The following is a 22,454-nucleotide window of genomic DNA, read 5'->3' as shown; positions in this document are numbered from 1 at the left end:
CAGCCAAAGATCTCAGGAAAGTGCATACAGCCAGACTGAGCAGAGGTGCTAATTAAAAATACTAAGAAGATTATTCAAAAATTAAAAATTAAACAGCAAAGTCATCATATAATGACTAATCATTATAAGAATTTTATTCTCATAGTGATATGCCTTTCACAAGGCTCCAAGTATTTCATTGCACCCATTTTTCTTTAATTTCTTAGATTTTTAAAACTTAATCTGCCACATCAATGAAAAAAAAATGCTTGTCCATCTTCCTGACTGGTCTTTGAGTTTCTAATAACCAAATACTGTGTCTTTGTTTCCAGACATATTTCTGGTACTTACTACATGCTTCAAAAATATTTGTTAAATATATAAATGAACATATTTTATTTTAATTCTACTGCTTCTGTTCATATATATACAGAAATATAAAGGCCCAGGTGCATAATTACTTGGCATTTTTTCCCATCAACTATTTAAATGAAAGGTTCTTGAGATGTCCATGTTCTTCTTGAAAACTTTACATAGCATATTCTAAATACATACATATCACCTGTATGTGTGTATGTATGTGTGTATATATATATCCTTATATTTAAATAAGCCAAGTAACCTTTATCTACAAAAATCCACTTATCCACTGACATAAATAGTTATTTAGACAAAGATTTCAGCACTAAGCTCAAAGAAAACAGGCTGATTACTTATACTTCAGAGAAAATATGCTAAATACTGCATCAGGTTTAACAACGCCTGGAATACCATATACAGTTCTCTGTGTTGCTCCTTGTTTACTGTAACTATTGAAAATTGATAGAGAAGAAATCTGAGGAAAGAGGACAGATAAATAAAGGGTGCAAAAGAGAAAGCAAAATAAAAACTGCAATGAATTACTAAAATATTAACATTTCTATTATGATATATAATGTCTCAAAAAAGTAAAGTATTTTCTATATCATTATTACTGAATGTTTACATTATCATAAAACAATAAATATAAATAAAAAGTAATAAGGATTATGACTTATCAAACTGAAAAATATCGCATGAAAATTACCTAATAAAACTTACTAGAATCTGATAAATATTTAACAGCACTTACCTTGAGGCTCTGCTGCTCTAACAAAGAGAGACTCAGCATGCCAGCCCACCAAGCCGTAGGGTGAGTCACTGGGTAGAGTGGTTATCAAAGACTTGCTTCTTTTCTGATCAATAGTAGCACCTTTTGATGGGTCTTCAACCCCTTCTGTGCTAATATGGATGAGTGTTATGGTAACAATTTCTGATAATTCTGGTACATCATCAGCAAGAACAGTCAGAGTAATTGTAGACAGCGCCTGGCCTTCTGAAAATGATATCTAAAATTTTAAAGAAAGATTTTATTTTTTCATTGTCACAGTGCAGTAAGAATATCAGAAAGTTAGATTTCTTTTTATATTGGCCACACTTAACAAGAGATATTTAAGCAACATAATATCTACAAATCAAATGTCTTTCATATTAAAAGTAGAAGGTTGTTAAGGAAAAAATAGTAAACTATTACAAAAACTTAAGCTAATAAAATATGTAGCCAAATGGCCATCTCTTGAAATCTACATTCTATTAAAATATTGAGCAAAAAGTCTCTCTCTGGGAATCTAAGTCCAAGATACCACATATAAAAATCTCTAACATTAAAAAGGTAGCATATAGTTTAAATACTTTTTTCTAAAAAATTTTTGTTAGGATAGCTAGTTCCCTTGAGTAAAGTCTGATTAGATGTATCATTTAACAACGAATCAAAATAGAGGTAGAGAACAAAAAGGAAGAGATACAAATCAGAGCATCTCTCTTTTCCTTTTGTGTCTCCATTGTCTGAGGGGTCAAATCTGAATTTGCTAAATGGCATTAAGTTCTTTCCAATAGACTTCTCTCTGTTTCTTGAGTGTCATTTACCATTGTTCCTATTTCATGTCTTATTCTTCAGCAATATGGCCACAAACTACAATTATTCAAACTAGTATTACAGGTTTATTTTGCTGAAATTCATCTCTCCACCTTGAGAAGTCACTTGAGGATATAAACTCAAGAGTTTCATTAATATAATCAGGAGTCAGAAAACCACTGCCCTTTGGCCTTCATTTTTTATAAATAAAGTTTTATTAGAACACAAGCTCATTCAATAACATATTGTCTGTTGCTGCAAATGTGCTACAAAAACAGAGCTGGAAAAAAGACCACATAATCCTTAAAGTTGAAAATATTCACTACCAAGTCCTTTACAGAGTTTACTGACCTTTGGATAAAATAATTCTTCCAAAATATAGTCTACACTCAAGATATTCTTATGCAGCCTGACCAGGTAGTGGTGCAGTGGGTAGAGTGTCAACCTGGGACTCTGAGGACCCAGGTTTGAAACCCCGAGGTCACCAGCTTGTGTGCGAGGTTGCCAGCTTGAGCGTGGGATCATAAACGACCCCATGGTCGCTGGCTTGAGCCCAAAGGTCGCTGGCTTGAAGCCCAAGGTCGCTGGCTTGAGCAAGGGGTCAGTAGCTCAGCTGGAGCCCCCCACACCCCCGTCATGGCACGTATTAGAAAGCAATCAATGAACAACTAAAGTGCAATAACTACGAGTTGATGCTTCTCATTTCTCTCCCTTACAGTTGGTCTGTCCCTCTCTCTCAGTCTCTCTCAAGCTTAAAATATATATTTATATATAATATATAAGGTCTACCGGAAAGTTCTGTCCATTTTTGGAATAAAACAAAATACAAATTTTTCTTACTGTCAATAAACTTTATTAAATAATATAATTGCCATTATTATTAATGATTTCTTGCCAGCGTGAGGGCAATTTGTATATCCCATTTTTTAAAAATGTTTTATCTTTTGATGCGAAAAATTGAACCAGTGCTTGTTTGATATCTTCATTTTTTAATTCTTTGCCCTTCAAAAAATTTTGTAAGGACAAAAACAAGTGATAGTCAGAGGGTACTAAGTTTGGGGATATGGTGGATGCAACAGACATGCTTCTGTAGCATTTCTTCCTTGTTGAAATTCGTAAAAATTACAGTGGCGTAAATGAACTTTATCAGTAGCCATGGGTACACTATCGCTTCACACATAAGACTAGCGTGAATCAACTTTGTTTTAGTTAATTTGCTACGTCAGTATGTATACATTAAGTGATAAAAATAGAGAGGCACACATGCGCCAAATAAACACGTGCTTACATGTCAAAACTTGTTGTGATAGAAACGGACGGAACTTTCCGGTAGACCTTATATAATATTATGTATTTAAATTATAATCTTTATCACTTGTATATATGTTAATTGGTGAAATACAGTATAAGTCAGAACACACAGAACCTAAGAGATGCAACTTATATTTTTTGTAGCTTGCATAAATAGTCACTGCAAGAAAGTTTACCGTATTATTTTTAAGACACTGAAGCTCTAATTACCTTTCAAAAGATATAGAAACCTGGAAATGATAGACCATAATATACAACTTTTAAGAGATGACTTCAGAGAGGCATCTGGGCAAATTACATGGATTAATCCATGCAACCCAAGACAAGGAGACAGCCCATTTTCCATTTAAGAACTAAAGACTCCTTGAACCTGCTCTTTGTGAGTCTTCTACTTCTTTGGCCCATTCTGAGAACATTCTTGAACCTGTGCCCTAATTTTATACTATCTTCCAATAGTGGATAATCTGATCCTCTGCTCAGATAGATATCTTCTTGGGGCTGATGCTCTCTTCCCCCAGCTGCTGGGGATAACAGCTTCTGCATTTCTCACTGGGAAGTGTCCTAGCTGCAGTAACAGTTTCACCTAAGGTTATGCTCCACCCAGAGGGTGACTGAAGTTCAAAGACAGCTAAAAGAGGGATGCAATATGTCAGCCCCTTACCCCTAGTGGAAACAACTCTAAAGTACCAGTTCAGCTCTAGAACTTCCTCAATGACACACAATTGTCTGTGGGTCAACTTCACCCTCTTCATAGCCTAAACTTCTTTGTAAATGTATCTTCCCAATAAATTTAACCTTCAATCTCAGAGTCTCTTTACAGGAAACTCAACCTACATCACTCAACAGCTCTAATCTACTTTTTCATATACAGCTGTCCCTTGCCATATCACGGTTCACTTTTTGTGGTCTCACTGTATTGCGAATTTTTAAATTGTATATATCTAATTTTGTATCACAAATTTTTCGCTATATCGCTGGATTTTGTGGTATATAGGTATTTTTATATATTTATTATTTTTATTATTTTTGTGGCAAAATAAGTGTCAGAATGGTTAATAACAGTGTGGGAAAGATTTGTAAGAATGTAGGGAGGGTTTATAAAACTTTAAAATATATATAAATAATAAAATAAATATAAGGTCGCTACTTCGTGGGTTTTCGCCTATCGCAGGAAGTTCTGGAGCCTGATCCCCACGATAGATGAGGGACAACTATATCTGGCTAATTTACATAAACTTGTTTCCTTTTCACTGCTCCCATTTCACTCATAGCTTGAAACATTTCTATACCCAGTCTGTGTTGTTTTTATTTACAAAGTAATGATTCTGTATTTGCATACATTTTAAAATGATCACCACAGTAAGTCTAGTTACGGTTTGTCACCATACATAACAATTTATGATTCCTTACTTCAGTGAACTAGTGCAAATTTAATGGACATTTATCCTATACAGGTGAGATCATCCCAAGGTGTATCTATAACTTGAGAAAGGAATTAGATGGATAAAATTAGTACCAGTAGTACAACTTAAAATCTTAGGAGTTCCTATGAGATATAATATCTTTCTGACAATATTAATACTTCCACTTATATACAGATAATTTTGGCATTATAAAAAAAGAACAATAATCACAACAATAAAACTAATCTTAAATTATATCCCTCTCTGTGATAATTAGTAGAAATCCAATGTTGACATGGTAAAACTCAAACACTTCATAAGGCAGGGTTTGGTGCCATGCACCAATAGTAACCACAATTTAAAAGTGATTCTCCTATAATTTTGTAAATTACATACCACTCCTGAGGTAGGAAATATATCACTAATACTTCCATCAGCTTCCCATGCTACGGTTATATGACCATAAGTTCCTTTTAAGCGTTCAACATTCAAGGTTATTAGGCTATCTTGCTCCATTTCTTCCACTTGTTTGTATAATGAATTCTAAAAAATATACAGGAAGTCACAAAGGTTATTTGAAATTACCTAAGTAGACTTTTATTTCATGCTACGATGTGTTTGCAATCTTTACAGTACAAAGCAACATGATATATTAAGTGAAAAACACTAGTTAAAAAACCATAATATAGGAAAACTGATTTTATTTAAAAACATGCATGCTTGAAAAAATAAAAAAGTTAAAATAAATGAAAAGGTTAATTTTTTGAATTATATTTGTTTTCCTGTTTCTACATTTTCCAAATCTTCTTCCTTGAATATATATTATTTTTATACTCAGAAAAAACACACTTTTTTGTGTGTGTATTTTTCTGAAGCTGGAAACGGGGAGAGACAGACTCCCGCATGCGCCCAACCGGGATCCACCCGGCACGCCCACCAGGGGGCGATGCTCTGCCCACCAGGGGGCGATGCTCTGCCCCTCCGGGGCGTCGCTCTGCCGCGACCAGAGCCACTCTAGCGCCTGGGGCCGAGGCCAAGGAGCCATCCCCAGCGCCGGGGCCATCTTTGCTCCAATGGAGCCTCAGCTGCAGGAGGGGAAGAGAGAGACAGAGAGGAAGGAGAGGGGGAGGGGTGGAGAAGCAAATGGGCGCTTCTCCTGTGTGCCCTGGCCCGGAATCGAACCCGGGACTTCTGCACGCCAGGCCGACGCTCTACCACTGAGCCAACCGGCCAGGGCCAAAACACACTTTTTTGAAAGTGTTATACATAGCACATAAAAAGTTTCTAGAACAAAAAGGACACTAGAGTTAGAAGAAGGATGTCTTCTTCTAGCCTCAGCTCATGAGGATGAGCTGCCCAAAATATCCCTTTCTCTTGTGTTAGAATTTCTTACTCTCCTCTCCTGTCAACTTTTAACCTCTTTCCTTTGTTCCAGACTGGTTTCTATCTCGCTATGTGACTGTAACACTCTTTGTTGGACACTTAGAACATCTCTTGCCAATACTCAATGGATTTTCCCTCAAAATTAATATTCTAAAGAATCCCTTCTTCAAAATATTCCTGGTTTCTCTATAGGCAATAAATCAAAAATATGAAGTATAAATATTTTTTCTTAATCTCTCCAGTCAGATTTTTCTTGTCTTTTTACTATGGTAGTCTGAAAAAGATACCCACATTAATTTCTTAAGATTCTATTTAGAATACTAATTTGAATAAATATCCTATCTTATAACAATACTTTACAGTATTTGCAGCATTTTAATGCAGTGTTAGAAAATATTAAAAAAAAATCTTGCTCAAGGTAATCAAGTATTCCTACAGTATATGCCTTGATTTTAAAATACATAAGTATGCATATAATTTGGTCACAAAAGACAATGCCTTTTAAGAAAAGAAGCTCTGTCTGGCTTCATGCCCTCTATTAACAAGAGTTGTGAAATGATTTAATACAATGTGTAAATATTCAAGAAACTCTCATTTTCTACTAACGCTCATCTTGGAATGAGGTTTGACCAAATACAAGAGACCCAGGACACTAGCTATTGATTTGAATTAAACTATATGTTTTGAATGAATGTCTCTAGAGCAATTTTGGAACAAGCTTCATGAAGAGAACTGTATTACACTGAGATAGCTGAGAAACAGAATGTACTCTCCATCTGTAGCAGTGCTTCAGGGTGAGATGCAGCTGGGCAGCAGAGAAGCCTGTTCTGGCCCCAGGAAGCCCAGGTCTGCCCTATGCACACTTGTATGAGATCCTGAGAACGCGTGTGAGTGCTCCTTCCTCCCGCAGAACCTACTGTGTGCCAGGTATTTCTCTGGTCAGCAAAAGAGCTGTGAGCAAAGCAGTATCCCAGATCTCACTCTTCAATTCTAGTAAAAAACAACTGACAATAGGCAAATTAGGCTATTGTAAGTTTCATAAGGAAGAATAAGGCACAATAAAAAAGTAGTGATTAATGGTGGGGAGTTGAATTTTTCAATCAGGGAGGACCTTTCTGGTAAGGTAACATTTCAGCAAAGACCTGAAGAAAATGAGGAAACAAGTCATATATAAAGCTCATCTTCTTTCTTTCTAACCCCCTACTTGACCCCTTTAGCTCATGTCTTAGAGCTGTACTGTCCTTTACAAGTAGCCACTGGCCACATGTGGTTACTGTGTACTAGAAATGTGACTAGTCTGTAAGTGTGAAATGCACATTGAATTTGAAGATAAACTATGAAAAAATATATTATATATATAATATCATATATATGTGTAATTATATATATAATATATATGTGTGTATATATATATATATGTGTATATATATATATATATATATATATATATATATATTGTATTTTCTGAAGTGAGAAGCAGGGAGGCAGAGAGATAGACTCCTGCATGCACCTGACCAGGATCGACCCAGCATGCCCACCAAGGGGCGATACTCTGCCCATCTGGGGCCGTTGCTCCATGGTAACCAGAGCCATTCTAGTGCCTGAGGAGGAGACCATGGAGCCGTCCTCAGCACCCAGGGCCAACTTGCTCCAATGGAGCCTTGGCTGCAGGAAGGGAAGAGAGAGACAGAGAGGAAGGAGAGGGGAAGGGATGGACAAGCAGATGGGCGCTTCTCCTGTGTGCCCTGACCAAGAATCGAACCCAGGACATCCACACGCCAGGCCAACGCTCTACCACTGAGCCAACTGGCCAGGGCTAAGATATAAAATACTTGATCAATAATTTTATGTTCATTACATGTTGAAATAATATTTCAAATATACTGGGTTAAATAAAACATAGTATTAAAACTAATAACTTCACTGGTTTATTTTTCCTTTTTATGTGACTACTAGTGTAAAGCCAGTGTCCACGGCCACTATCACAGCCGCCTGGCCCATGCAGATTCGCATTGGATTCGGACAGTCGTTAAAGAAACAATGGAGCCAAAAACTGGTGGGCCATCATCTTTAATCCTAGCTTGCACACAGCGGGCAAGTAAAAACATATACTGGGCTCCAAAACCCACTCACATTCAGTGCTCACAAAGCTACTGACCTATCCGAGTTCCCTAGAATCAAAGGTTTCTAGCTCACTAGACTTATTCATCTCTGTTCCCCATCTCCTTCCTTCTCCCGACACAAACTCTGCACAAACTGGCCTCTCACTCAACACTCCGCCATCTTGGCTGCTTCCCATGGCCTCCTCCACGTGGCCTTTCTCTGCTCTCTGCTGTGCTCTCTCTGCTCTCTCATGCTAATCTCAGGAACCAAGAGCAAGCTCCTGTTCTGCCCCCATTTTATAGTGTAGAAATCAAAACCTTTAATCCAATATACAAAATAGGGAAGTCTCTAATACAAAGTCACTTCTTTGTGGCATGATGGGATTGCACCACCCCACATCAAAAAGGGTGGGAAAGGCTTAATCCCAAAACCAAGCCCCAGGCTACAAGTATCCTGCCTGCCCACAGCCCGCCCCCAACACACATTAATATCACCTGGGTGAAGGCTTCCATGTGGGCAGCGCCATCTTTAACAAAGTAAGCATAATATATTTTATCTGCCCAACAACTAGAAAACTTAAAATTACATATCCGGCTCACATCATATTTCTGAGGCAGAGGTGCCTGAGAGGAAGCTGATCTGCCTTGAGCTCAGCAATGGCCATGCTGGGTACAGTGACCCTACAACCCTTGCAACCAACTGACTCAGGACATTAGTATGTCAAAAACTCCTTTTCTTAGTCCCCAAACTGCTCTTTCATGGTGCCCCTATCTTGCTGAAGGGCAAATTCCCACTTCCCATAGCTCTATCATTTGTTGCACTGCCCTCTGAACTGGTTGTTTCTGTCCTTGCCCATTTATAATCTACTTTCAAATCTCTGGCGGTGTGTCCTTTTGAAATGCAAGTCAGATCATGTTGCTCTTCTACTCTGATCTCCCAAAAGTTCCCCATTTCCCTCAGAGGCCAAATTCATTACAATGTTAAGGGGCCGTGCAGGGAGAGGCAACACAGCAGGCCTTACGGTATCCTTCCAAAGGCCTGCTTACAAGACTGGCTCTTGGCTGGTGTGTGGGACCCTGAAGTTTTAGAAGGGTTCCCACCATTCTCAGAGCTGGTAATGAGCTCCCTCTGCCTGAAATGTTTGAACACACCACGTGCTTTACGCTGAACATCTATTTTTTTTCTTCCCCAGAAGTGTGGAATTTTGCTATGTGATAGGCGAGGGAGTCTACATTATCAGTCCCAATTGAAACCCTGAGTGAGTCCCCAGTGAGCTTCCCCGGTTGGCAACACTTCTCACGTGTTATCACAACCTAACGCAATGCTGGGCAGCTGTGCTTCTTGTGACTCCACTGAGAGAGAACTCCTGGAAACTGGCACCTAATTTCCTCCAGACTTCAGCACATGAGCCTTCTTCCTTAGCTGATTTTGTTTGGTAGCCTTTAGAGTAATAAGTCTGTCATCAGAATAATAATATACTGAGTCCTGTGAGTCCTTGCAAGTTTCTGAACCAGCGTTGCTGGCGGGCACCCCTAGCCCAGTGTGCCGGCCATGCCCCTGCTGGACCTCATCTGCCCTAGCAGAGGTCAGCCACCGCCATCTCCCTGCTGCCCCAGACGGGCGGGGCCTTCCTTCAGGGCCACTCCATCTGTGCGTGCTTTCTCCCCCGTGACTGTGCTTCCCCAAGATGTGTGTGTAACTCCCTTCCTCATCTCCTCCAGGCCTTTGTCCTCATTTCACTTCCTCAGAGCAGACCACCCCGATATTCCACTCTGAAGATCTACACACAACTTCCAGCCCCTTCCACACACCCTCTCCATCTGCCTTCCCTGCCTCACGATTCTCTATGCACTCACTGCTATCCCCTATAGCTACAGATGCTTCTGTGTCTCTGTTCATCGTCTTTCTCTCCTGTCCCATCTCTAGTCTCTATAATTTAAGAACCATGAGGATAAATATTTTTATTGTTTCCTTTTCTGACATATCTCTCGCATCTGAAACAGTATTTGACACATAGTAGGTGTCTGTTAAATATCTGCCATATGAATAAATGAATGAGCAAACACACTTGTTACCCAGTTCCGGCGAAGGAGAAACATTCCTTACATTGAGACCCACATAAAGAATCTCACTCTCCCTAACTGCACCTGAACAAGAAAGCAGTAGCCCCAACAAGGACATCAGCTTTCAAACAACAAAATGAAAGATCAGCTTCATGTTACCAAAGTAAAGACTAGAAAAGAATTTGAGCCATGGTGACAGTATATCCAATCAATTTCAAAGCCCACCTTCTCTGTGGACATGCTCTGTGTGTTTAAGCCAGTTTGAGTTAGGGTCTCCTTACTTGCAGAATATTTCAGAGAAAGACACAGGAATGCTGCCACTATAACTCTAATTAATAAATCAGGATCTACCTTGAAAACAGGACTCAATTATGCAATATGAGTGAATGACCTTTTAATAATACACTGTATTTGGTAAAGGAATATGAAGTCTGGGCATAGAAGTTGACCTGGAAGATTTGCACAGCTCTCCTTCCTCTGGAGAAGGCATCTCCGTATATACGATGCGCATATAGTTACAAACATCTCCCTCCCATCCCACAGAAAGAATAAAGCATCACAGACAGTAAAATACATGCAGGTAATGTGTTTGGAATCTGATTCACCAGCCTTTGGGAAAAAGGGCTAACAGCAAATTCAAACTTCTGGGCCAAGGCCAATGGATAATATTTTAAATTCAATCATATAAAAAGGAATTAATACATAAAAATAAAGTTTAGGACAAATTGACCCAGAGGGAACAGTGTGTAAGACTAAATTGCAAGACATCAGTAGAATTCAGCTTAGAATGCACAACAGGGGGTGAAGCAGGGAGAGGGAGGGAAGAGAGGCTTAAGATACTAAGAAGTATGTCTCCTTCAGTGCTGATAACAACCCATACATAAAGACAGTGAATACAGCAAGCTCACTTCTAAGTGTGGGCTCTTCGGATTCATTACCTGAGCAAATCCAACAACTCCATAAGCATCATCATTAGACAGGATAGTTATTTTGACATAACCATTAATACCAATCTCTGCTCCTCCTTTGGGATTTTTAAGCTGAACTCTGAAGGATTCTTCCTCCTCTGGAATTGTATCATCAAGAATATTTACTGTGATTACAGCTTCTCTGTTACCAGGTTCAAATATCAGTTCACCTGAACTGACATAAGAAGAATGTATAAAATAAGTCAACTACAAGTAATAGACATATACATAGTACATTACTCATAAAGCTTTTATAACATTGATATTTAAAGTTTGGAAAAATCACATTTAATAAATAAAATTTTAATCTGAAGTTTTCACATAATACTAATTAAATTGGTAGAATAAATACTAGCACTATGAATAAGGACCCAACTTCTGGTTTATAAATAGCTCATCATTCATACATTTTTCAGTCATTAAATAAAGATTTAAAAATGAGGCGCCATATAAAATTATGGTGAGCATCGTCAGCAGAAAACGCTGAACCTACCTAGGAATAAAATCAGACTGGCTTGAGACGTAGGCCAGCTCATACATGTGTGAATGGGTGGCTCCCACTAGAGCGATTATATTCTTGCTTGAATTAAGGGACTTGACTGTAAAAGAAGCTGCATCATGAGCAGAAGGTGCTTCCAGAATAAAAGAGAACTGACTCAGCTCTGAGTTCCAGCAGTAAAGAGCAGACGCAGCTTGGCCAACAAGAAGGATGTGGACTGCAGGAAGGAAGGAAACAGCAGGAATGAAATATAAATCGTCCCCTCACATGCTCCCCACATCAACACCACAGCAAAACCTTTCCATTCTCAAAGTCCCATTTTATTTCTGAGTAATACATGATTCAATTTCTAAAATAACTGAATGTAAATAGTAATTTTTAAATGCTATGGCATGATCAAGCCAGCCTGACAACATACCCTAAATCCACTTAAAAAAGTGATCCTTGGATGGTAAAACAAATGGATTTTAGACTTGTTATTAAACAAAATATTTATTTATTGAATAGCATGCTAAGATATTTTTGAAAGTGCAAAATACCCACAATCCTAGCATTAAATGTTTCATTTCTGTATTTTCCTTCCAATCACCATCTATATAAGTTCATAATCGGCAGAGTTATAAAAAGTCTAAATACACTATATTTATTGTATACATATAATGTATGTAGTTTTATATGTTGCCACACAGCATTCAAATTTATCATTTAATATATAACCTATAAGGTTGATCTAAAATATATTTAATAATAGTTTTCTATATAGTTTTTCAATATTAACTCTTTTTTTTTTTAATTTTTCTGAAGTGAGAGGAGGGGAGGCAGAGACAGACTCCCGCATGCACCTGACTGGATCCACCCAGCATGCCAAACAGGGGGCGATGCTCTGCCCATCTGGAGCGTTGCTCCATTGCAACTGGAGCCATTCTAGTGCCATGGAGCCATCCTCAGTGCCCCGGCCAACCTCACTCCAATGGAGCCTTGGCTGTGGGAGGGAAAGAGAGAGATAGAGAAAAAGGAGAGGGGGAAGGGTGGAGAAGCAGATGGGCGCTTCTCCTGTGTGCCCTGGCCACGAATCGAACCCAACACTTCCAAACACCGGGCCAATGCTCTACCACTGAGCCAACCAGCCAGGGCAATTTATTCTTTAATTATTTTCACTTCATAAATTCTCAAAGGTGGTTAAGTCAAGAATATGAACAAATTCTTGGAGTATGTTCTGCCAATGCTTTTGTGGAAATGTAATTAGAAAACCACACTCTTCATAATTCAAAGCAATTGTACATATTTGTATTTATAGAAGTTAGGAGGAGAAGGGGGCTTACTACACTGTATGCAACACTAAAAAATCTTCACACTTAAAACTGGGAAGTAAGAAACCACAGAGAAATATTAATAAATTCCAGTAGTTGTTGAAATACACAGGACATAAAGATATCAGATAAGATTGAATGGTTATTAAAATAGCACATAGAACTAGGAATCATGAGTCTCTTTCAAAATTTTGAATAATAGGATAAAATGGAAAATATATTCTTACTCTTAAATACCAAGAACTGATTATATTTATTTATAGGAATTAGTTTAACTACTATTGCAATTTAGTGAATGTTGCATAAAAGGCGGTTACTAAAAAATTTTGTATTTTCAAATGATCATATATTTTTCATAAAGCTCTGTAAAACTGGAGACATTCGGTACAGAGCAAACTCCTCACGGAGATCTCAGCATCTCTCAAGGTTAATTGATTCCATAGTCGCAGGCAAAATCAGACACTAACGTATGCTTAACATCAATGATTATGATTAACCCTGAGATACTTGTAAGGTATTTTTCCCCCCGCCGAGAAGGAAGGAAGAGGCCAGAGCCACAAAGTATGGAATAGCAAACGGCTTTATTGAGTACAGAGCGCGCATCCCGCCCGGCAATGTTCCCTGGCCCCGAAGAAAGAAAGATGGAGGCCAGGGAAGTTGCACGGATTAAACCGGGTGGGAGATATTTAAAGGGTCCCTCTAGGGAAGTGGAGCTAACATGACGTGGTGAAATCCCACTGGCTGGCAGACGATCTCTTTTTTCCAAACGGTTCCTGTGAAGCCTCCTTTTGGCGAGCTTGGTTGTGGGCGGTCCTAGCCAAAGTTCAGGGCCTGGGTTCCCCACGTGACCATTCCCCATTATCCACCAACCTTACAATACTCTCTGTTTACTTCCTTGCAATCTCCCAGCCTCTAATCTTTTCGCATGGCAAAAGCCTCTAATCTTCTCGCATGGCAAACTTCCCTTTTTCACACACACACTCACTCATACTCACACACACAAGTCTGTTTCTCTCCCTGTCCCTATTTCTCCATCTCCTCATTAACCTCAAATAAAAGGCACCCCAATACTTTTAGGGTGAAGGTAAAAATCCTTTAAGTCCATCTCTGGCCTATCTAATTACATCTTCAGTTTACCCTGCACCACTCTCCCCTCACCGCCACCTTGCCTTCTCCCTGGTCCTTGAAAAGCTCATGCTAACTGCTACAGTCCAACTCTGGATATGCTGTTCCCTCAATCCAAAGCCTGCCCGTGTTCAGCTCTGCCTCATCAACACCTACTCATCCTATATTTCACAATTAAAAGTTTCTCAAGAAAGGAAGTTTTCTGGGCGTCCCTTAGACCAGGTCAAGCCCTCTCTGCTTTGTGTTATGGGAGTACTCTACTCTTTCATAGCAGTTAATTTCTGTGATTTTACTTAACGTCTCTCTTCCCTATTACATGTTGAACTTCTTCAGGGCAAAGATGATATCTGATTTTGCTTACCCATGTTTCCTTGGGGTCTACCATTGTGCTTGGCATCTAAGCGGCACTAAAAATATATATTAAATAATAAAAGGAGATAAGTGGGAAGGGGGAGATACATTTACATGTCCTTGCAGCCTTTGTCATATTCATTCTTTTTCTTCCATTTAAAGAATTCAGCCACCACCCAATAATCTCTGTCAAGTCATTAACAAGAATTAATATGTAATCCTCATAGTCATGGCTCCAATCTAATGCTTTTAATAAAATATTTGACACATTCAAAATAAGAAAATCCTTGAATATTATTTAATGCATAATTTCAGCTTTCAAGGGGTCTATAATAAGCCATTTTAAATAATTACCTGTAATCTTTTCATACTTCTAGAATCTCAAGTCACAGAAACAAAAGAAATAAAGAGACCTCACAATGGGTCCCTTAATAAGCCTCTGGCAGATTTTTTCACAAATTATTTTAGAAAGTGTACCTATTCTGTTTTTTTAAAGTCTTTAAAAAGAATTCTATTACTTCAATTAATGGCCCATTCAGGTAGAACTCCTCATCCTTAAAAAACATTCATTAGGCAACTATTTTGAATTATAATAAGTGACTCAAGTAGATTATGTTAGTCCATTTGAAAACTTGAAGTTTGCCTGACCTGCGGTGGCGCAGTGGATAAAGCCTCAGCCTGGAACGCTGAGGTCACTGGTTTGCAACCCCTGGCTTGCCTGGTCAAGGCACATGTGGGAGTTGATGCTTCCTGCTCCTCCCCCCTTTTCTCTCTCTCTCTCTCTGTCCTCTCTCTCTCTCTCTCTCCCTCTCTAAAATGAATAAATAAAAACTAAATAAAAATAAACTTTAAAAAACTTTTTTAAGAGAAGTAAAAATGACAAAGGTACACCATTAAAGTACAAGTAGACAAAAACAACACAAACACAAAGCGGCAGCATTTATTCCGTGAATCAGTTGTTGAGAGAGAGAATGATGAGCACGTCACTCAAGTTGTTTCTCACAGCAGAACACACAGGTGAGGCCTGTCAGAGGCCGACAATGCAAAGAGAAGTTATTTAAGGAGAGGATGAGCAGCACAGAGAGAGACACTGAGCTCCAACAGCACTGTGAACCTGGTGTGCAGGCCAGAGGGCACATAACCATCCACATGGGAGGTGGCTGGGGTCTGGGAGAGCCTGGGCACCAGGGCCGAGAGGGGAAGAGGACACATGAAAACGAGGTAAAATGAGACAAACTATAAAAAGGTAGTAAAGGGTAAAGGGCATCAAACATATGGTGACAGGAAGAGATTTGACTTGGGGAGGTGAACACTCAATGCAATATACAATGTATCATAGAATTGTACACTTGAAACCAGTATAATTTTATTAATCAATGCCACCCCAATAAATTTATCATAAAAAATGAGAGGTAAATAACCTGATTCCTGGTTAACAGTTGAGGTGGCACTGCCCAAAGGTTACCATGCCTGACAGATGGCAATAGTCAGGCATCTAAAAAAAACGCAAGAACAAACTTGTATTTGTGCTAAAGCCTCTACTCTTTTCAACATCATTTAACTTTTGGGAGTTCAAGTACCCCAAAATCTAAACCTCTAATTGATTTCCTCCTGATTTCAGTTCCACACCTCCAATCACCCACACAGGCTCTCTACCAACTCCAGCTGAGCAGTTACAAACTTCTGCATCCAGCATGTTCTATGCACCAAAGATAGGCAGAGTTGTGCAACGTGACTTTGATCATCACTTGTCTTTAAAACGCCTGCAAGGATTTCTCTACCTCTGTAAACTCAGAATATTGTCTGGGGACACTTAAAAGTCCTTGAGGCCCTTAAAGACAGCCTGTGAGAGATGGCCTGTGTGTTCGTAATAATGCTCAGGTGTTATTTGTCCACTTCACTCTCACTCTTTTAGGAGTGCACAGTGGGATTTTGCAAAGGCCACATGATTGATATTATTGCAACAGGTTAAAAATACTAATGCAGACACAAACATCCAGATATCATCTATTAAACCAGACATAAGATTTGTAAAAACAAAAAAGAATTACCACTCTTCTTACAGGCATTTTTGTTTTGGAAAATATAGTTTTTATAAAAATAAAACATGTTATTTATGTTCACATGTAATAAGTTTATTGCTGTTATTCTTAAAAGAATAAGTAAATATCTTTGAATTTCTCTATTTAGTTTCTAATACACTGAATATTAGTAGATACACACACAAACAAAAACTCTGAGGTCTCAAATTTTATGGGGGTAAAAAGTTCCTAAGACCAAAATGTCTGGGAAGTAGACCATCTGGAGCACGGGCCAAGCCCCGCCGACACTCCGGGTCTGCTTGTGTGGACAGGCTCCAGAGCGTCTCCAGCCTAACCACCACACTCTGACTCGAACCCTCGTCCCACCACACTAGTCTGCCTGCTGTGCCCTCAATACCACAGACACTCTGGCCTTCACTTCTGCTCATACCTTTTCCCCCGCCCACCATATCTCCTGTCGAGTTACCCAGGGATTGTTCAAGATCTTCTCCGGGATGCCTGAACCGCTCCAGTTCTTCTACTCACACAGCAAATGGGATCGGGACTCTACCTTGAATTTTTATCTTAATATTTTTCTTGCTTTTCCAACTAGATATTAAACCTATGAAGGTGAGAAATTCTTCATAACTTTAAACAGTGACTTACATGTAATATCTAATTAATAAATGTGCAGTTTAATTCATACAGAATTTCTACATTTCAGTTTAAAAGTGGAACTTTGAGTATCCATATTTGCCTGCTGAGCCATTCAGCTTAGGCCCCCAATTCCTCTGGGACCTTTGACAAGAGACATGCTGACTCTGAGTGTGCCCTCTCACTGTTCACCTGCTGTGGGAGGCAGCACCACTAGTCACAATGCCAGTGCCCTGGGCTTCTTTGCCTTACTGTCACTGGCACAGCTGTGTGGCTCCTTGCCAACCCTAAAATAATTCTACAGCCTCCAGACAGCATTAACCACTTGGATTCTCAAGAATTCATCAGAAACTAATGAGATTAAAAAAACTGCTTATACCTGAGCAGGCGGTGGCACAGTGGATAGAGCGTCAGTCTGGGACGTTGGAAGACCCAGGTTTGAAACCCTGAGGTTGCCAGCTTGTGTGTGGGCTCATCCGGGTTGAGCACAGGCTCTCCAGCTTGAGCAAGGGGTCGCTGGCTTGAGCATGGATCATGGACATGATCCCATGGTCACTAGCTTGATCCCAAAGGTCTCTGGCTTGAGCCCAAAGGTCATTGGCTTGAAGCCCAAGGTCACTGGCTTGAGCCCAACGTCACTGGCTTGAGCCCAAGTTCATTGGCTTGAGTAAAGGGTCATTGACTAAGCTGGAGCCCTCTACACCCCATCAAGGTACATATGAGAAAGCAATCAGAGAACAACTAAGGAGCTGCAACGAAGAAATGATGCTTCTCATCTCTCTCCCTTCCTGTCTGTCTGTCCCTCTCTCTGTGTCAAAAACAAAACAAAACAAAACAAAAAAAAACACACTTATATTTCTGATGGGTAGCAGATAGCACAGAAACCCAAAAACTGATTTCGGATGATTGAAGACAGTTGGGAGAGTGAAGAAGGATGGTACAATTCTCACAACCATTTTTGACTTTATAAAAATTCTTCGGTGCACATACTTCCTGTCCCCTTATAAATACCTCTATAGTTAAAAATATGTATGTCAAGTCACTCTTCATCCTTCCCTGAAGTAATGTATGGTCTTCCCTTATGCTTCACTAGCATTTCCCCCATGTTTAATAATTCTCATTCTTCTTATGCATAATCCCCATTTTAACAGTATCAGTCCTTCGGAGTTCTACCATTACTGGAAATACTATTGTCAAGATCTTGATTTTATATATTTATTAAAATAACCAGTGTCTAGCAATGTGATTAGAATCCTTCTAGCTTTCCACACTGCTCTCAGCACTCGGTGGCAGCTGAAAAGCCCTTACCTATGCCTGAGGCTGGTGTGAAGGGGTGGATCTTATTCACAGGAGTAAAATCCAGGGACTGAAAATATCTAAAAGAAGATTGTCCTGGCTCCCAGATGAAAATATCAATTGAATTTTGATCTCCTACAACAATGAAATAAAAGTCAAATCTGAAGGCAAAAGTTACAGAAAAAAATGACAATTACACAGTAAAAGTATAATAAAAACATTAAATTTACTTAAAAGAACAAATGTAACAGGTCGGACATTCCTAAGAATTCACTCAATTAAACAGAAATACAACTTAGTAGGAAATACATCAAGCCTCTCTGCATCTACCACACGAAGTATACACAAAGCCACTAATCAGGACTGATATCAGAAAAAAGCAGCAAAGGTTTTATTTTTTAAGAATGCTAGAATTTTATTTATGAATGTTACACTAAGCAGAAAAAAAGTATATTCATATTCAATGAACATTTAATGTCTATTACAAGTTGATAACTACTATTTATTACTACTATAAATTATCCATGACACCCACATACAGTCATATAAAAGATGGGTATATGGTCTTCATAGAGCTTTTTAACTTTCTACTTTACTCACCCATCCCAAATTTGACTTTCGTATCTTTAAAGTAGTGGTTCAGAACACCTGAAGATTATGGACATAACACTTACCCAAAATCAATTTGTAGCTGACAGCCAATAATTACACATCAAGAAACACTCTGAATTAACTAAAATTTATTTTAAGAGCATTTTCATATGAACATACAGGCGAATGCTAGGTTATTTTGAAAATAATTATGCATACATTGCAAACACTATATCTTCTTACCTAGAAAGATTCTTCTGGCAAAAATTAAGTAAATATCATCGCCTGAAGTCAAGGCCTCGACTTGTGATGTTCCCCTGATCAGTACTTCTTGAAAGTGAATGAACTCATTGCCAGACCATCTGAGCAGAAGGGAATTGAGCCTGGGCTGAGCCTGGGAAATGGCTAAGAACACAGAGCCTCCTCTGGAGAACAAGGCCATGGCCAGCACACCCTGGACAGGGAGTGTCTGATGCAACACAAAGCTTCCTCCATTCCATCTGTAGACCTATAGGGAATGTTCAAACGCAAAATCCTTCAGAAGTAAGAATTTAGCCTTTGTGAGAATTTAACCAATATCATATGTTTATTCTCCTCGACCTGTTAATTTGGTTGGGAGGATATTTTCATAAATGTGAAAATAGCAAAACTAAAGCTCTCTCCCTCTTTTTATCTGTGTGTGTGTGTGTGTGTGTGTGTGTGAGAGAGAGAGAGAGAGAGAGAGAGAGAGAGAGGACATACATGTAGAATAAGTTTTTAAAAAGTTATTTGAAAATAAATCAGTTTCAAATAGACATCTAGGCAGAGGTCGGTGATCGCAAGACAAGGGGAAGCCTTCTTTAGAAAGAGGAGATAATTAATTTAAATATAAAAAAATGTAGAACTCAATAGGAAACCTTTTGATGCTGCAATATTATTCATTACCCTCTATAAAAAGAAACACCTAAACTTTTTAGTCCTGAAGGTGGCAATGCATACAAGGTTTCAGGGTGAGTGTTCATACATTTAAAATTAAAGGAAAATCCCAAATCTACCTGGTTTCTGATATAGGCAGTCCTGAGTCACAAATGAGATAGGTCCTGTAGGTTTGAAAATGTTTAAGTATTTATATGCAGAGAAAGGTAAAAATAAATACTATGTGACGACAAACATCTAAGTTGTATTTAATAGATAAATGTACCTGTTTCAACCTTCATACAAATTCAACTTAAGAACAAACCTCCAGAACCTATCTGTTTGTAACCCAAGGACTGCCTGTATAACCCGGTCAATTTCAGAAAGAATTATATTTATTCAGTCAATAACTAGGAACCTTATATGAGCCAGGCACCATGCTAGGAGTTATGACTAAAGTAATTTCTCCCTTTATGGATATTAAATATTAGTAAAAGGCAAACATCAATAATTAAAAGTAAAATTATAAAACTGATAAAAGTGCTAATGATAACAATTGGAATGGTGTAATAGAGAATCATGGGTGTACTGGGGAAATAAAGGTAGAGAGAATGACAAAATTTCCAAGGCAGAAGGTCTGTCATTATTTGAATAAAGACTGTCCGACTGGAAGGAAGCTGATAGTACCGGGGGAATGAAGACCAGTAAGACTAGAGAGGTACAATCATGAGGTATCTTCTGTTAGAGTGACAATATAATTTATCACAGGGATCCTTGAGAGAGCGAAAGGGACAATATTAATCATATATCGGGACAACAGGCATTATCCAATACTGTGTGCTGGACAAATAAGAAGATATGATTACTTATAGTCCTACTAAATAACTTAGATTTTTACTAAGTATAATTGGAAATCAGTGACTTTTAAAATAAGGAGTAACACAATATTAATTTTTTAAAGTATTACTCCAGCCACTTAAGCAATAGATCTGAGGAGGTGAGGTAAGTTCTGGAAGCAGTTAGAGGCTACCCTAACAGTGTGGGTGAGCAATGATGGGACCTTGATGAGGGAGGGAGGGAGGGAGGGAGGGAGGGAGGGAGGGAAGGAGGGAGGAAGGGAAGGAGGGAGGGGAGATGGGAGAAAATGTCTGTACCCAATCACTGGAAGATATAATAAAAAATCACTTAATAATAAATTAGATGTAAATGAAGAAAAAGGAGTAATCAAGAAAAATATATCCCAGTGCAACGGCATTTATGAGGTTGCTATGAAAGCAAGCACTGAACGAGTTTCATAGAGAAAATCCAAAGTTTAGTGGGGATATTATGTTAAATCTTTAATACCTAAAATACATCAAGTGGAGATGCCAATAGGCAGTTAGATATATAAGGCAGTAAGTCTGAATACAGAGAAATGGCTACGAATAAAATTGGAAGACATTAGCCAATAGCTGACATTTACAGTCACAGGATTGATAAAATCACCCAGAGTGAATGAAGAAAAAATTTTAAAAATTTTGAACTAAAACTGAGCCTGAAAAACTCCAAGTTCAGAAAAGGCAGAGAGAACTGGTAATGGACAGAGAAAGAAAGGGAATGTCTTTGTGGTATCTTTATCTCTTTTAGAAATTAAGAGAAGCGATGGTTCAAATCTGGGGAAACTGATTGTCACAGGCAATGGGTAGTACTGTAAGAAAACAGCTGAAAAACATCCACTGATTCTGCAACTCTCATGGTCACCAGTGACCATGAGGAAGTAAAAACAAAGCAAGGAGACAATTCTTTCAAATGAAACAGAATGTAAAAAGGTTCAGTAGCGGAACCTCCTTGTAAGCTTAGAGTTCCAGAATTTATGCTGATTGTAATAACCCTATATATTCAGAGAGATGCTGGTGATGCCGACATAAAGGTAATACAAAACCTTCTGAAAGCAGAGGGCAGCTATGCGAGGAGACTGGCAGAATAGGACTGGGTTTCAAGAGGATTTCTGAATTTGGTGTTGGGAGATCAGTAACCTCCTCTCTGGGAACTTTTTATTTTTTAAAGATTTTATTTATTCAATTTTCAGAGAGGAGAGAGAGAGAGAGGGAGGGGCAGGAAGCATTAACTCCCATATGTGCCTTGACCAGGCAAGCCCAGGGTATCGAACAGGCGACCTCAGCGTTCCAGGTCGATGGTAACTTTTTTTTTTTTTTTCCTAAAGTGAGCAGTGGGGAAACAGACTCCCGCATGCACCAGACCGGGATCCACCCAGCACGTCCACTAGGGGGCAATGCTCTGCCCATCTGGGGCGTTGCTCTGTCGCAACCAGAGCCATTCTAGCAAGGCCACAGAGCCATCCTCAGTGCCCCACCCAACTTTGTTCCAATGCAGCCTTGGCTGTGGGAGACAAAGAGAGAGAGAGAGAGAGAGAGAGAGAGGAAGGAGAGGGGGAAGGGTGGAGAAGCAGATGGGTGCTTCTTCTGTGTGCCCTGGCCAGGAATCAAACCCAGGACTTACACATGCTGGGCCAACGCTCTACCACTAAGTCAACCGGCCAGGGCTTCTGGTAACTTTTATTTCAAAGTGAG

General features: G+C 39.0%; 1 protein-coding gene across 1 annotated transcript in view; it reads right to left on the bottom strand.

Annotated features, from left to right (window-relative positions):
- ADGRV1 (adhesion G protein-coupled receptor V1) overlaps window positions 1-22,454 on the bottom strand; it is a 697,985-nt gene that overhangs the window by 471,834 nt on the left and 203,697 nt on the right. The window contains exons 49-54 of the mRNA XM_066381830.1: window positions 19,234-19,498; window positions 18,412-18,534; window positions 11,637-11,859; window positions 11,114-11,318; window positions 5,023-5,169; window positions 1,091-1,346 (exon numbers count right to left, since the gene is read on the bottom strand). Coding sequence (XP_066237927.1) covers window positions 1,091-1,346; window positions 5,023-5,169; window positions 11,114-11,318; window positions 11,637-11,859; window positions 18,412-18,534; window positions 19,234-19,498 — 1,219 coding nt within the window. The remainder of the gene's footprint in view (window positions 1-1,090; window positions 1,347-5,022; window positions 5,170-11,113; window positions 11,319-11,636; window positions 11,860-18,411; window positions 18,535-19,233; window positions 19,499-22,454) is intronic.

This window comes from Saccopteryx leptura, chromosome 4, assembly GCF_036850995.1.
Source record: "Saccopteryx leptura isolate mSacLep1 chromosome 4, mSacLep1_pri_phased_curated, whole genome shotgun sequence".
Classification (NCBI taxonomy): Eukaryota; Metazoa; Chordata; class Mammalia; order Chiroptera; family Emballonuridae; genus Saccopteryx; species Saccopteryx leptura.
The sequence above is the reverse complement of the archived record's forward strand: the minus strand, read 5'-3'. Positions and strand labels throughout refer to the sequence as shown.